The 15,757-nt window shown below is 59.2% G+C and overlaps 1 protein-coding gene across 5 annotated transcripts in view; it reads right to left on the reverse strand.

The window, feature by feature from the left end:
* The window catches only part of LOC133229219 (protein HIRA), a 45,495-nt gene that overhangs the window by 12,752 nt on the left and 16,986 nt on the right, over positions 1-15,757 (reverse strand). For all 5 annotated transcript variants that reach the window (XM_061385684.1, XM_061385682.1, XM_061385681.1 and 2 more), the window contains 8 exons: positions 13,417-13,512; positions 12,476-12,636; positions 11,294-11,461; positions 10,007-10,120; positions 8,413-8,483; positions 8,084-8,189; positions 6,298-6,528; positions 5,606-5,691 (listed from right to left, as the gene is read on the reverse strand). In XM_061385684.1, the coding sequence (XP_061241668.1) occupies positions 5,606-5,691; positions 6,298-6,528; positions 8,084-8,189; positions 8,413-8,483; positions 10,007-10,120; positions 11,294-11,461; positions 12,476-12,636; positions 13,417-13,512 (1,033 nt within the window). The remainder of the gene's footprint in view (positions 1-5,605; positions 5,692-6,297; positions 6,529-8,083; positions 8,190-8,412; positions 8,484-10,006; positions 10,121-11,293; positions 11,462-12,475; positions 12,637-13,416; positions 13,513-15,757) is intronic.

Below are 15,757 nucleotides of genomic sequence, written 5' to 3' on the forward strand. Positions count from 1 at the left end.
GTTCTTTCGCTTTTATATGGCTGAGTAGTATTCCGTTGTATGAATATACTGCATCTTCACACATCCATCTGTTGATGGGCATGCAGCTTCTTTCCACGGCTTGGTTAGTGCAGACGGTGCTGCAGTCAACACTGGGGTGCATTCCCTTTTGAACGACAGCTTTCTCCAGGTACGTGCCCAGAGTGAGCTCGCTGGGCCACTGAGGAACCGCCTCACTGCTTTTCACCGTGGCTGCACTGACCGGCCTTCCCACCCCCGTGCGGGAGGGCTCCCTTTTCTCCACACCTTCTCCAACGTTGGCTACTTGCAGACTTCTTAGTGACGGCCATTTGGACCAGTGTGAGGTGCTCACTCACTGTGGTTTAGATTTGCATTTCTCTAACAATTAGTGATGCTGCGCATCTTTCCACATGCCTGTTGGCCATCTGTGTCTTTTCTGGAGAAATGTCTACCCAGGTCTTCTGCCCACGTTTGGATTTTTAAACCCGAGCTGCATGAGCTGGTTGTGCATGTTGGAGATTAAGCCCTCAGTGGCTGTGTTGTCTGCGCGTGTTTCCTCCCAGTCCACACACTGTCTTTTCATCTGTGCATGGTTTCCTTTGAGGTGTGAGTTTGATTAGATCTCATTTGCTTGTTATCTTTTTTGGTTTATCAAGCTGGGCCTTAGTACAGACACGGGGGCTCGCCTACGGTGCTCTTACTGTGCGAGGCCCTGACGTTCTGTCCATTCTTCCTGAGCAATGACACCAGGAAGATGACGGCCAGGTGGATGTACACAAGCTCAACATCTGTCATCTTCACTTGGCTGACAGCCACTGCCAGACACGGCACCTTCTTCATCTGGAAATTGATCGTGAACTCCACTTCATCAACTTTGGCCACCACGTTTGCATTGTGGGTCAGCAAGGGAGGGAACTGGCCAGCCTTGTTCAGGCCTGGGCCCAGGATTCGTGGGATCTGCTTGATCAGAGACTCTGAAGCCAAATGTTGAACGCGGAACGTGAAAGTTGCTCAGTCGTGCCCAACTCTTTGCGACTCCATAGAATCCTCCAGGCCAGAACACGGGAGTGGGTAGCCTTTCCATTCTCCAAGGGATCTTCCCAACCCAGGAAACAAATCCAGGTCTCCCACATTACAGGCGGATTCTTTATCAGCTGAGCCACAAAGGAAGCCCCCCAAAGGCCTCATGTTTCTTGGCCAGCTTCTTGTTCTTGCTGAGTTTTCTCAGCACCTCGAGGTCCACGTGGGGGTATCCACAGCTGTGGCTGCCTCACAGTGCTACTGTTCCCCAGGACACACACGGAGCGCCTGGGGTGGGGAGTGGACTTGAGCCTGGTGGTGCCCGAGAAGCGTCTGTCCTTCTGAGGGGTAGTTTCAGGCTGATCTGGAGCTCCCCCGTCTCCAAACACTTCTGGCTGGTTCCCGGGCAGGACTCCGGGCACCGCTTCACAGAGGGTGTCATGGGAGACTCTGTTGCTTGTGGTTCCTCACACCATGATAACTGGGAAAAACAGAGTCATTTGTTTATTTTTGCTGCTATTCCTGCTCCCTTAAGACAACGCTGGTATAGCGTAGGCCAGAGAATGCTGGTATGTCCTCTTCTGGGGGCTTTGTGGCTGTGTGTGTCTAAGTGTCTAAGCCATGCCGAGTTAATTTACGTGCTCAGCGTGAGGGAGTGCTCTGGCTGCACTGAGGTACATGCGCCGTCCAGCCTCTCCCGCCCACCGTGCGCAGTCTTGCACTGTCTCCAGGGAGCGTCCGTCCTGACTTGCACCGTACCCACTGCTCTGCTACGTGTAAGTGGGTCACGACTGTAACTACAGCTTCTAAGCTTTCATTTCCAGGGGGGCTAGTCTCCTGATTAATCTTTTCCAGAACACTTCAGCCGCTCCTGTGTACTTTTCGAGGAAACTTCAGAATCAGTTTGTCTTTTGCTGAAAATTCCTGTGGTGATTTGTCATGCTTACAGGCTGAGAGAAACCTGCCATCTTTACGATACTGAGTCATCCTATCTAGGAAGTGGTGTGCATTTCTAGCTGTTTCTGTGAATTTTCTTTTAGGTCTGGCAGTAGAGTTTAAGTTTTTTCCTCCATGAAGATCTCCTGTGCTCGTGACAGTCTAGGTGCGGTGCTGCTCACACGACTTCCCTTCACACCTTCCAGAGGGAACCGCGCTACTCGGCCACGGCCGTCCCAGGCGCCTGGTCTCTGACTGACTGCAGCAGCTTTTCCCGTTGACTCTCTCGCGGATCACACCACCCTTGACTAACAGCACACTCGCCACCTCCTTTCTAATTTCTTCTTTCTCTTGTCTGACTGTGTGAGCTGGCATCGCCAGAACAAGGTTAAACTACTGTCACAGGAGCAGACATTTGTTCGGTTTTCAAATTTAATTTGAAATAAGTTTATCAAGTTTAATAAACACCCATCTATTCCTATTTGATTAAGTTTTCAATAAGAATGATATTGGATTTAATAAAAATGCCTCTTAAGCGTCTACAGAGATGACCAAATTTACTTTGATCTACTGAAAGGTAGGAGTAAAATGTTTCCCCAAATCGTCTGAACCATCTCGCTTTCCTGAAATAAACTTTACTTATTTATAGTGTATTAGCATTTTAACACATTGTAAGGTTCAGTTTGTTAATTTAGGATTTTACATTGACATTTGGAAATGAGATTGATCAGAAATTTACTGTATCTCTGTCACATTTTGATTGTGAAATTTCAATATAGTGTTCATTAAAAAAAAACAACTTTGCAAGTTTTCCTTCTTTTTCTAAGCACGAGAGTATTTTCAATATTATTAGGTTGATGCAAAAATAATTGTGGTTTTGCACTATTGAAATTTGTGCCTTGATATTGGAATATATTCTAAATAAAATGTGATTATGTTATATATCATTTTACTGTCCATTTCTCACTTTATCTTTTTGTTAATGACTTATTATTTGCTATGTATTTTACATTTATTTTAGACTATGGAAACGATGTTACACACAAAGCAAATTTGAGAGATTTTCTTATTTGAGTTCAAGATAGGTTGTAAAACCAGTGGAGACAACTCACAACATCAACAACACATTTGACCCAGGACCTGCAAACAAATGCACGGTGCAGTAGTTTTGCAAAGGAGACGAGCACCGTGAAGAGGAGTGAAGGGGCGGCCGTCAGAAGCTGACAAGGTCAAGAGAGCATCACTGAAGCTGACCCTATTAGAGCCACGTGAGAAGCTGTCCAAGAACCCGACTGCAACCGTTCTACAGTTGTTCAGCATTTGAAGCAAACTGGAAAGGTGAAAAAGGTCGATGAGTAGGTGCCTCATGAGCTGACCAGAAATCAAAAAATCATCGTTTCCAAGTGTTATCTTTGCTTATTCTAAAAAACAACAATAAACCATTTCTTGGCTGGGTTGTGACATGAGACAAAAAGTGGGAAATGGGTTGTATACGACAACTGGCGATGACCAGTTCAGTCGGCGGACCGAGAGGAAGCTCCAAAGCACTTCCCAAAACCAAACTTGCACCCAAAAAAGGTCATGGTCACAGTTAGATGATCTGCTGCTGGTCTGAACCACTACAACTTTCTGAATTTCAGCACAACCATTCCATCTGAGGAGTATGTTCAGCACATCAATGGGATGCACTGAACACTGCGATGCCTGCAGCTGGCACTGGTCAACGGAAAAGGCCAGTTCTTCTCCGTGTCGGCACTTGACTGCACGGCGCACAAGCGATGTTACCAAGTTCTGCCTCATCCCCATATTCCCCAGACCTCTCGCCAAGTGAGCAGCACTTCTCCAAGCGCCTCGACGACACTCTGCACGGAGAACACTTCCATGCCGGCAGGACGCAGAGGACGCTGTCCAAGTTCCGGACGCAGAAGACGCTTTCCAGGCTTGTTGGATCCCGAAGTTTGTTGGGTTTTTATGTCACAGGAATAAACTTACTTATTTCTTGTCGGCAAAAATGTAATTGTTGATTGCGACGGTTCCTATTTTTACTGATAAAGATGTGTTTGAGCCTAGTTATAAGGATTTAAAATTCACAATCCAAAACTGAAATTACATTTGTACCAACCTGATATTAGAATGATTTGTTCTTTAAACTTTGTTAGAATTTTCCCACAAAGTTGTCTCAGTCTGGTGGCTTTTGGTAGGTCACCTCTGTGACAATTGTCCTCTGTTTCTTCTATAAGATTTCATCTGTATGGATTTTCTTCAGTTTCGGTAACTTTTGTTTTCCTCAAAATAATCCATTTTCAGATTTATTTGCAGAGTTCAACAGAAGTATCTTTCACTCTTTTGGTTTATTCTTTATCTGTGATTGCTTCCCACTTCTTTCCATTTTAAATATCTGCACTTTCTCTTTTCTCCTGATTAGTTAAGCTAATAATTACCTAGTCTGTTGTTACTTGTTTTGACATGCGCATCAAAAGAAGAAAGTTGTTAGGATCAAAAGCATTAAGTCGGGTGCAAGAAACGCTTGCACCAGGGCAGAAAGCTGGCTCAGGCACCACCCTGCCTCCTCAGCAGGACTCACAGGACAGAAGCCCCAGCCTCGTCTCCCATCCGTACAGCCCTCCCCCTCCTGTGGCTCTGAGGTGGTCAGGCTCCGCACAAGCTGGGCTTCACCTGGTCCTGAGAAAGGTGGGTGGGGGCGGTGCCCAGGTAGGTTCAGGGGAAAAGGCTCCTTCAAGAGAAGCCACCCTGGGCGAGGAGTCTGGAGGCTGGTTCCGGTTGGTGCGTGCACACCTGACCCCAGGAGGGTCTCCGCGGCCCTCGGGGGACATTCAGAACAGCCCCGGGAGGAGAGCGAGTGAGTGCAGAGCGCTGCTGCACACGGTGCCCGTGCAGACGGGCGGAGGGGAGCGGGTCACCTTCATCCACGGCCTGTTCTTCACACTCGCCCTCCGAGTCCTCACTGTGGGGAGAATGACCAACACAAAAGCCAGCCCGACCACAGAGGCCACGACAGCAGCGGGCGCCCACCGGGTCCACTGCCCGCCTGGGCCCCGCCCTGCACGCCCGGTTCTGGGAAGCGCACCGAGGGAAGACCGGTGCTCAGACGCACGGACAGGCAGCCCTCCGCACACACCGCACGTCCAGGCACGGGGCTGGCTAGGTCAGGCACGGCGCGTTCACAAGCTGGCACCTGGACCCTCTGCAAGCTAGTGCTTCAGAGGACCAGTTATTAAAGTGGACACAAGGTCAAGAACCAGGAACAAACGGAGGACGCGGACCGCACAGTGAAACAGTGACTGACTCTGAGACTGGACCGCGGGTGACCCGGCCTTCAGTATCATGCACGTTTTTTTCCTACTGAGAAAGAGAACGCTACGAAAGCGTAAAAAGAGACAGAAAAAGGCTGGACTGACTTCTCTCGCCCTGGCATCTTCAACGAAGCGGGGCCAGCTGCGTGGACACAGCAGAGCCACGGAGGCGCCTCCACGAGCCCGCCTGCAGCGCCATCAGGGAGCGGGGCTCTGAGGACCTGGGCTCAGCTTGCCCCCGTCTGCCCACGAGCCTGTGAAGGCTGGGCAGTGAGAGCTGCCCGGCGGAAGGAGAGAGGAAGAGCACCCAGAGAAGGTGCAGGGAGAGCGAGTACCCGGTGTCCAGCTGCGCTATGCAGAGAGGCGTGATTCTCCTCCGACCGTCTGCGGTCCGCGTCTCAACCTGCTTCTTCAAAAGGTTCTGGCAAAGGAGAGAAACAAACCAAAGAGACGCATCAGTGCCTGTGAGCGGGCAAGGCCTGCAAGGACGCGAGCCCAGCTCCCCACGCGACGGCCTTTTGGACGCAACCAGTTGGAGCCCCTGGTTCAGGACGTGTGCTCGACCTCACCCTGAGGGGCAGCGGCTCCAGCAGCCCCTCGCCTCCACCTCCAGCGCCCACCTGACTGGGCCTCCAGGCAGTAAACACGTGCCGGGCCAGCCACGAACCCGCCGGCACAGGCTCCATGTGGAGTTGCCTACCTGGTGAGACCTGCCTTCCTGTCTCTAAACCGTGCTTCGTAAAAACTTCCCACAGAAGGCTCATAACCGAGGGCTCCAGTCGCACCCTGTGTGCACTCCACGTGGGGCAGGGGGCGCCCTGCACGAGTGCCTGGGGACGGTTTTAGCCCCCAGCTCCGTCTGTGCCCTTCCCATCCCCCTCACCTGCACCCCAGGGGAGCACGGCACCCAGGGAAAGATGCGGAGCTGACAGTCTCCGGAGGGCAGGGCCCAAGGCCCACTGCCCCGTGTCCACCTCCCTGGAAAGGCTGCGGGCGGTGTCCTCAGGGCGCTGGGCCCAGCCCTCACCTTCCTAATGTCTTCCAGGCTCTCCCCATTGACCACGCCGGCGACTGAGGAGGCGGAGCCTGTGTCCCTGGCCGCGAGTCCGGCGTCCCTGGCTGTGGGGCCCTGGCGGTCCAGCTGTTGCTGCCTGCGCTGGTACTGCAGCATCTCGGGGTTCTCGATGACAGCGGTGGACAGCTGGGCCTCGGTCATGATGGCCAGGCTCTTGCCGTAGGTGGACTGGTGGATGCGGCTCTGGGGAAGGCCGAGTGAGGGGTGTGACGCTGCCCACCCGTGGGCGAGCTGTGAGTAGCTCCCCGCTCAGAGAGACAGGGCCCTGGGCAGGGTCCCCGAGCCCTCCTGCTGTCTGCCTGCTGCTGACTACGTGTCATGAGCGGCCCTGCACCCTCCCTGGGTGCTCACAGACTTTACGGCGTCTACACTTGGGGATGCGAGTGAATGCCTGACCCTACGGCAGGTCTGATGCAGAACAAATAGCAAGAAAGTCTCGCTGAACTGAATTCGAGACCCTCGGGTTGTAACATGAGGCTCTTAAACCACTGCAAGGACCCAAAGGCTTCTTGAGAACCAGATCCCAGACCCAGAACCTCCTTCCACAGCCAGAGGAGCCCCATGAGGCTGGAGGTCCCCACCTGAGAGCAAGGGAAAGCCTGGCGTACGGGCCAGGGGAAACGTTCTCTGCCTGCGTGGCTCCCAGCACATCCTAACCCTCACGAGCAGGGCCCGCCCACCTTCCCAGGCCTCAGCAGTCCTGGGCCACAAGCCGCTCACGGGACTGGGGACAGTGGCCTCAGCACGTGGGTGTGGCTGGTGGCACAAGCAGAAGACGCACACTGGGTGTGCCAGCGACCAAAGCGGAGGCCAGCGGGGACCTGCCCAGCAGGAAGGACCCTGGGCAGGGCGGCCTGGGGCCACAGCCCTCCCTGGGCCCTGGAGTCTCAGATCAGGAATCGGAGCTCAGCCTTAGCGTGCCTCCAACGTAGGGGCCCTGCCTGCACCCAGACCGGTCACGGCTCTCAAGGGCAAAGGGAGGTCACCCGGAGATGCTGACCGGGGGAGGGAAGAGCTGGGGTGGTGGACTCACTCGCCCCCCATGGGTCAGGACTATGGGTGCCAAGCTGGCTCAGGGCCCTAAGCCAGGCAGATCCCAACGCCCAAAGGATGATGTCGTAGTGGGGTCCCCTCAGAGGCCTCCGAGGAGCTCCCAGCAACAGTGGCCCCCTACAGAGGAGAGCTGGCATAGGCCTGCTCGAGGGAAGTGAGCTCCAAGCCGAGGTAGGGAAAGCTGTGCTGGCCCGCGCAGGGCCCCAAGGATGCGCTGGCGCACGTCCTGGGCAGGCCACGTGCGGAGGAGGCCCGGCCTGGCCACAGGTGGCTCAGGCTTCTGCCCCCAGACCTCAGGCTAACCAAGGAGGAGCTTGCTCATGGGCTAGCAAGATGAATCAGCCCTGCCTGAAGGGGGGTGGAACACAGGGCCCTGGGCCTGGCAGATGTGAGTGCCAGGAAAGAGGGCCCTCTCTGTCCTGACGGCCGACCCAAGGCCGCGTCAGCACAGCACACGGGACAGATGGGTGCCCGGCAGCCCCTCCGTGCTCCTGGCATGAGCACTGCCAGGGCGGCTGTAGACTCAAGGAAAGACGCCCAGGCCCGCTCGTGACTGAGACGGATTCTGGATGAACAGAGCTTCATCTGTGAGGGCGACAAGCTGTAAGAGGCTGAACCCAGGGGCGCTTCAGGAAGCAGCGAGTCTGTGCAGGCTGCAGGGGCCCCAGAGCCGCACGGCTCCTACCTTCTCCTCCTCGCTCAGGGGGTCTCCCAGCTCGTCCTGGGAGAAGTCCAGAAAGGCCACGGAGCCATCCATGGAGCATACCAGGATGCCCAGCCCATTCAGGGTCCTAAGAGAGACAGCTGTCAGCAGCCAGGCGCAAGCCCTGGAGAGAGGCCCCCGCACCCATCCCAGAGGGCTCTAGGCCCTACAGTTCTCCTCACACGTACACTGGGGCTCTGCTCTGGCTGGGACCCTGGGCCCAGCCACTCAGCCCTGATCGCACAAAGCCTCGGGCTCTAGCGGGTGCCGCCCCCTCTGCCAGACCATGCCTCGAGCCGAGACCAGCTTACCAGGAGATGTCCATGATGGATTTGTCAAACAGCTCGTGGATGACCACCAAAGGCCGTTTCAGGCACGTGAGCTGGAAGGCAAGTGAACGAGTGAAACCTCCCTGTCTACTCGGCTCAGAGCCACCACCAAAGACCCCGGTCCAGCTGCGCTGACACACAGGGCGTCTCCAAGTCCGCTCACCCCACCAGCAAGACCCCAGCGGTGGGCCCCAGCCCACCTGACACACACAGTGGGCCGGGGAGACGGCTGCACACACACCACACGACCAGCGACACCCAGGGGTTCTGGAAGGCCTCTTGAGCAGGGATGGGGCCAGGGCCGCAGGAGAGGAGGCAGCCAAGGCAGGTCCCGGGACAACACAGCATCATGGAGGACCAGCCCCCTGTGCGTACCCAGGCTCCGCAGGGGCGGCGCCACACACCTCACGAGCTCACACTGCCCTGGACCAGGCCCCGAGTCGCCACTACTAACCATTTTCTTCTGTCTTGGGACATGCAGTGTACTCTCTTAAAGTCAGGCACTGGACTGCCCACTGAGAGCGTGATGCAGAGCCTGTCACACACATCCCGAGCAAGCCTGCATCCGAGGCCGTGCTCCCGCCTGACCTGCGTGCTCACGCACCAGGGCCCCCACGCGGCCGAGCACAGGCCCCCGCGTCCAGCAGGTTGGGCTCCTCCCACCTACGCCAGGGCCTGGGAACCCACCTCATCGGCAGAAGGCCCTGCGGCCAGCCCGATCCTGAGCCTGGAGCCCATGGGAACCTCGCCCTCTGAGTCCTCTCTCCAGAGAGACCCAGCCTGGCCCTCTGCCCACAGTCCCGCCCACAGACCCTCAGAAGCGGGGGACCGGTCGACCTGAGCTCCAGCACCAAGGCTTTGCTCAGAGCAGCAGGGATGGAGTTCAGGGAGCGTGCGCTGGACCACCCACGACGCACCAGCCCAGGTCTGGGGCAGGGTTGGGGATTGCTCTGCCATCAACAACTGTCCCAAATGCAGCCAGGGATAACCTCCAGACCTACAACTCCAGACCCACTGTCTACAGGGAGTCAACCATGAGGAATAAACTACCGTTAACGCAGCAACACACAAATGTCAGCCATGGCACGCCAAGTGAGAGCTAGACGGGGTGCAGACCGTAAACCCTAGGCAACTGCACTGTGTGAAGCCCCAGACAGGAAGGCCAGGCACACGGCGCACGCTGCCGCGAGGTGCTGGTCTGGGGGCCAGGAGTGGCCCCGGCTACACGGAAGCCACACCTGATGATCTGCACGCTGCAGCCCCCCAGGGGCTCCGTGTCGATATAAAGGGTCTCTTAAAGGAAAGGAAGGCTGGCGCTGCATGCCAACTGCAGCCGGGCTGCTGACGGTGCTCCCTGCACCTGGATCCAGGATCCGGGGCCAGCCTCTCCTGGCCGGGCCCCGCGCAGGGCAGAGCCCACTGCCCGCCACCAGAGTGGGGTCTCTCTTCTCCCTGCGGCCCCCGCCCCCGGCAGCGAGCTCAGGGGGGACTCGCCCAGACGGACAGCCCCCACCCCCAAGCTGGGGGGCGCTCACCCAGACGGACAGCCCCTGCCCCCGCCCCCGGGGGGGCTCACCCAGACGGACAGCGAGCGGTCCTTGCTGCCGACGGCGCAGCAGCAGTATGGGCAGCTGGGCTTCGCGGAGCTGCCATTCTTCTGCTTCTTCTTGAAGATTTTAGGGTTGAATTTCTGAAGTCAAATGACAAAGGCCAATCAGTAACTAAGCAGGCACCAGGCAGGTGCCCTGTAGTGATGGTCCCCAACCTTTCTGGCACCAGGAGCCAGTCTGGCAGAAGACCCGCAGACCAGGGCGGGTGGGGTGGCTCATGCTCCTGAGAATCTGCAGGCGGCAGAGCGCAGGCAGGGTGCGGGGTGAACAGATGAAGCTTCGCTCGCTCGTGGCCCCCTTCCTAACCTGCCACACGGTGGTCCTCAAGGGCTGGGAACGCCTGCCCTACACCAAATTTGAGATGCACATGGGCGGCCCAGTGGGGTTTCATCCCAGAAGCAGGCAGATGGCCAGTGTGGGGAGACGGGAGAGCTGCATCAGAGGCGTGAGCCCTGGGCCTGGCGGCTGGGAGGCTTTGGGGCGAGTGTCCTGCAGAAGCACCGGGCCAGCCACGTGGCGAGCCCTGCAAAGGAGCCAGCCCCGAGCCCCCGGCTCTAACAAAACCCCACCTGAAGCCGGTGTCACCAACACAGCTGTTCTTAGTTGTTTAAGACACACAGTTCAGGCCAGAACACCTAATGTTTATCATCAAGCATGGAAAGGGTGAACCCGTTCTGACGAACAGAGACCTGAGATCACGGTTCTGGACAACCCCCTGCCCTGTCAGCCTCAGACGCCCTCTGCTTCCTCCGCTCGGTGGCCCACAGCTGACCAAGTCAGGCTCACACAGGCTGCTCCACAGCCTGCCTCAGGCCTGTGAGGACGCTCCCCAGGAGGCTGACTGCCACCACCAGGCGGGTCAGCTGACTCACAGCATGGCCTTGGAGCCACGCCAGCCACGGATGGGTCTCAGGGGGCCTGGGGAGTGGGCCACTTGACAGGGCCACCAGCCTGAGTGCTCTCGGGCACGCCCACACGCGTGAAGGGGCCAGGCTGGGCGCACAGTAGTCCTAATCAAAGTCTGACTCTGGTGATACTCATCATCACGTCCGTTTGCCAGTAAGATACACAGGATGTGTTCTGTAATCAGTTTAAAGGAAAGAAGAACCAGACGACAACGTGTGCTGGCCCTCGGAGGCCGCCGCCTCAGTCCCACATGTGGCCTGGGCCTGGGGAGCACGGCCTGGCCCAGGCTGTGAGGATCCCGCTCGGGCGGCACTGTCTGCCACCAACCAGAGGCCCAGAGGACTCACCACGACAGTCACAGCTTTCCGATGCCCAACAAAGTCCATGTTGGTCTTCCAGCCCTCCCGCTCAATGATCTGGGCGGTGGGGCCAGAGTTGTTCATGGCGTGAGCAGATACCAGGTAGTGCCCATCTGGAGACCAGCTGAGCCGCAGCACGTGGGTCGTCCCTCCACACTGCAAGGAGCACCTGTGCTTGAGTGGAGCCCAAGGCCGACTCCAACACCAAAATCCGCCCCAGGACTCAGGCTGAGCGGCGCCGCGCAGCTCTGCTGCCCCACCACTCAGCACACAGGCTCTGAGTGCCAGCCAGGTGGCACCCCTGTCCACTGCTTCTGACCACAGACCCTCCTCTGCCCAGCACCGGGGAGCCCATGGGGGTCTGCAGAGCCAGTGCTGTGGCTGCCGCGTAGCCCTGCGGACCCTTGGGGGTCCGGCCGCGAGCCTGTCCTGGCACAGCAGCAGGGACCACGAGGGCCCGACTGCTCTCCTGAGCCCTCTCCTCCCTGCAGCCTGGAGATGCCACCAGCCAACGAGAGGTTGGCAAAGTCCCCACAAACTGCCAAGGGCACAGCAGAGAGGCCCTGCTTCCCGACCCAGGCGGCCCTGACACCAGGTCTCCTACAGGGTGAGGTGACGCTGCTAAAAGCAGCTGCTGAAGCTCAGGGTCAGTCCTGGGCAGCCCGAAGGCCGAGGGGGGCGAGGACCCAGGCTGTGCAGGCATGGAGGACGGCTCACAAGGCAGAGCCCGAGTGCAGCGTGGAGACACACCTGCACCAGGACGCCGGACACGGGAGCGTGCACACTCAGGGGCGCCGAGCAAGCGTCTCCCGGAGCACGGCAACCCCCGGCTCTGACCCCACGTGAAGGCAGAACTTGAATGAGAGAAGGGAAAACAGACACGAGCCACCGCAGTCGCACCTCTGGATGCTGTGCAGGGACTGCCAAGGCCCCGCGGAGGCTGCCTGCCCCCAGGGCAGAGGTCGGCAGGCGCACCGGCCGGCACAGGCACTGCCTCTAGCCCCGCCTGGGGCGGCGTGCTGCACCCGCTTCAGCGCTAAGCCACACAGGCCTCGCCACCGCAAAGGCGGATGTTTAACAGCTCCCGACAAGGGAACTCTGGGCTGCCCAGCTCTGCCCCGCACCAGAGGCAGTGTGGGTGCAGGGGGGTGGGGGACCGTGGGCCCTCACCTCGTCGAAAGGCTTGGTGATGCTGGTCTCTAACTGCCAGTCCAGCGTCCTCCACACCTTCAGGCTGCGGTCATCAGCTTGAGAGGCGATGTATTTACCAACAGGATCCCAGGTCAGGCCCTTCACCAGGCCAGAATGGCCTCTCAGAGTGGCTAAGATTTCTGTGAGGACAAGTAAGAAGGGTTGGAAAGACTTCACCGGAAAAAAACTGTCTATAAACACGGGCGGAGGGCCAGCCGGCCAAGAGAGGGGGCTTCAGGAGCCGTCCCGGCCAGCCCCTGGCGTTGGCATGCGCAGAAGAGCCCGCAATCTGCTCTCACCCAGGAGCTGGGCCCCAGCGCCGTCCCCCCGCCACGGCGAACACACGCCGAGGCTGCATGCGCCCTCTGGGGCAGGGGCTGGAGCCGAGCCGCGCCTCTTGTCCTGCTGGGAGCACAGTCCTGCTGCTGGTCTCCCTTCTGGACTGGAGCCCACCCGCCAGAGCTGGGCCCTGCACCGTGGGGTCCCTGTTCGTCCTCACTGAGGATGAGGGTACGCGAGACGGGACCCGCCCCAACACAGCAGGGACAGGAAGCACTTCGTGGGCTGGAAATGCAGAGCTGGCCGGGGCTCTGCCGTTGGGAGGGATTCCAGCCCGTCAGCAGGGAAATCGACTTTCTGCAGAGGGGAATGTGTTCGCCTGCTCACGCCCAAGGGCGTCACAGAGAGACGCCGGGGGCAGAGGCCGAGCCCGCGGGGAGGGTGCACCAGCTGGTACGCACCCGCATGGGCACTCAGCTACTGCTTCCTTTAAAGTCAACTTTCAAACCTTAGACACGGTCGACAGAGACCTGAGTTACTGGCAAGACCCTGAGAGGCCAACCGAGGGGACCCGGACCACCCGCTGCAGCCACCACTAGGGGGCGCCCTGGCCAGACCGCCCAGGCAGAGACGGCGCAGACCTGGGAACTTCACGGCGTTCCAGATGACCACGGTGTTATCCACGCTGCACGAGGCCAGCCAGGCGTCATGGGGGGACCACGCAACGTCCATCACATCTGGAAGACAAGGGCGGGCAGTCAGTCTCTCACCGTGGCGTGGGTGCGCACACACAGCTCCACCCTGCCCGCCAGCCGGTTGGTCAGTCAGCGGCCCCGGGCTTCTCTGGGCTGGGCAGACTTGACCCGAGACCACCATCACTAGACTTTCCAAACCAGCCTGAAGCACTTCCCACTCAGGTCCTGCAATGGGAAAGGAGATCTGGAGTGCCCAGCAGCCCCGCCCATCCTCAGACGAAGCATGGTAGCCCCCGCGAAGAGGGCAGGACAGCCGCGGGCACTCTGGTTCCTCTGAGTGCAGCACCCGGCTGGGCACGGCGTGTATGGAGGAAGGGCTGGGGGGCGAAGACAGAAAGAGCCGCCACTCAAGAGCCGTCGGGCCCTCTCCTCCAGGCCGTGAGCTCCTCGGGGGCAGCACACGCTCTCCCGCTGCCCCACTCCGCGCTGCGGGCGCGGGCTGGGAGCAGGCCCTGGCACCCACGGCACGCTGCACACCCCGCGTGCGGGATGCTTGTGGGCGGGGCTCCTCACGCGCTGCGAGCGTGACGTCCGATCCAAGGCCCCTTTCAGCTTCAGGATGGCTCCCTTCTCACCCGCCAGTCTGTTTCTGTGTCCTCGGCCACAGCGAGACTGCCCGTCCGTCTGACACTGTCTGCAGCCTCCCCTGCTGCCCCCGTGTGCTGGGAGGAGGCTGTGGGGGGTCTAAGGCGAAGGCAGGTCTGTAGCAGGGGCACAGGAACCTCTGGAGCCTGGGCGGGTGCTGGGGGCTCCACGCACACCCCAGACCCCTGTGCTTCCAAGGCCTAGAGCAGAGGCCTGCTCAAAGAGGACTCCAGAAGGGAGGTGGGTTTCTCAGCAATTTCCTGAGCTGTGGATAACACAGGCGTCAGCCGCCAATCCCATCAGCTTTCCTTCCTGTAGGAGGGTACTGTCAAGTCTGTCATTCTCCCTCGTGGCACTTTCAAAAATCATTACTTCTTTTATATTTTATCTTGTTAACTGTGAACGAATATCCGCTCTGCTGGTGGTCTGGTGGGTGAGCGCTCCTTCTGCCTCCTCCTCTGCCGCGTGCCTCTCACGGCTGGAGTGCGCCATGCGGGCTGCAGCTGAGCTCACGCAGCCTCCTCGGCCCCGCCAGCCGCTGCATGGCTGCTGACCCATCACCCGCAGAGAATGACGCTTTCCTCCGGTTCTGGGGCCTTGGCGCTGCCTTGAACTCACAGCCCTGCGTTCTCAGGAGCCCGCGGCCTCCTGGACATCCGACCCTCTGTGTGAGCTTCCCCCGTGTCCTGACTCGCCCTACCAGAGGCCCTCTGGAGCCACTGCCGAGTCTGCGGTCAATATCCACAAGGGACACAGCGTCCCCGCACGCCAGCTCGGAGCACTTGCCTTCAGACCAAGCACCGGAGGCGCGCCCCACCTCGCTGTCACGCTCACCAACTCCCCAGCGTCATTCCATCCTGCGATTCCCATAGAATGACTTTTCTAACATCCTTAGCATCTTCCACCTGCACCAACGACCTTGGCTTCCTGGCCTCGGCCACTGTCCCCACGGCCACGCCCAGGAGCCCTCCCTGGTCTCACTCCCACTGCTCCCCCAGACTCTCCGATGGCTCTTCCAGGCCATCCACCTCGAGGGCCCGGCGCCCACCCCTGTCCGTGACGGCTCTCGCCCTGTCTCTGCAGGAGACCAGCCAGGCTCCATCCAGCTCCAGGCCCAGGTCTCTCCTAAGCCCCTCCAACTGGGCCTGAACCAGACCGCACCTGCAGGAACCACGCCCGCCAGGGCCACGGCCTCCACGTGCTGTCCCATGGCCGACGCGACCCCTGGTGCACAGGCAGCTGTGGGGCAGGGGTGGGGGGCTCGCCGTGAAGCTCTCAGCATCTTCACTGCCCCCCGCCCGCTGCTCAGCCATGCCCCGAGCTCCGGCCCTGCCTGTTACCCCCTGCACTGCCCTCCGCGACCAGCTCACGGGTCTGCCCCCAACCCCTACCTCTGCTCTGCTCCCCAGATCTGCCTGACCACCTGCCCCGAGTTCACCGCAATGACCCCCGCAGCCCGACAGGCCCTCACCCAGACGCCACCATAGGTCCCCCCGCCCCACAGCCCAGGCCCTGCGCTGCTCTGCCTCACTCAGCCGAGTGCCCCGGCCCCAAGCCCACGGCCACACCCCGGGCGACTGCCCTGCGGGCCCCTCGGCCTAGTCAGGCCACGTGCTCATCCCCTCCCCGCCCTCCGCTCTTC

The sequence above is a fragment of the Bos javanicus genome, chromosome 17 (assembly GCF_032452875.1).
Source record: "Bos javanicus breed banteng chromosome 17, ARS-OSU_banteng_1.0, whole genome shotgun sequence".
In the NCBI taxonomy this organism is placed as follows: Eukaryota; Metazoa; Chordata; class Mammalia; order Artiodactyla; family Bovidae; genus Bos; species Bos javanicus.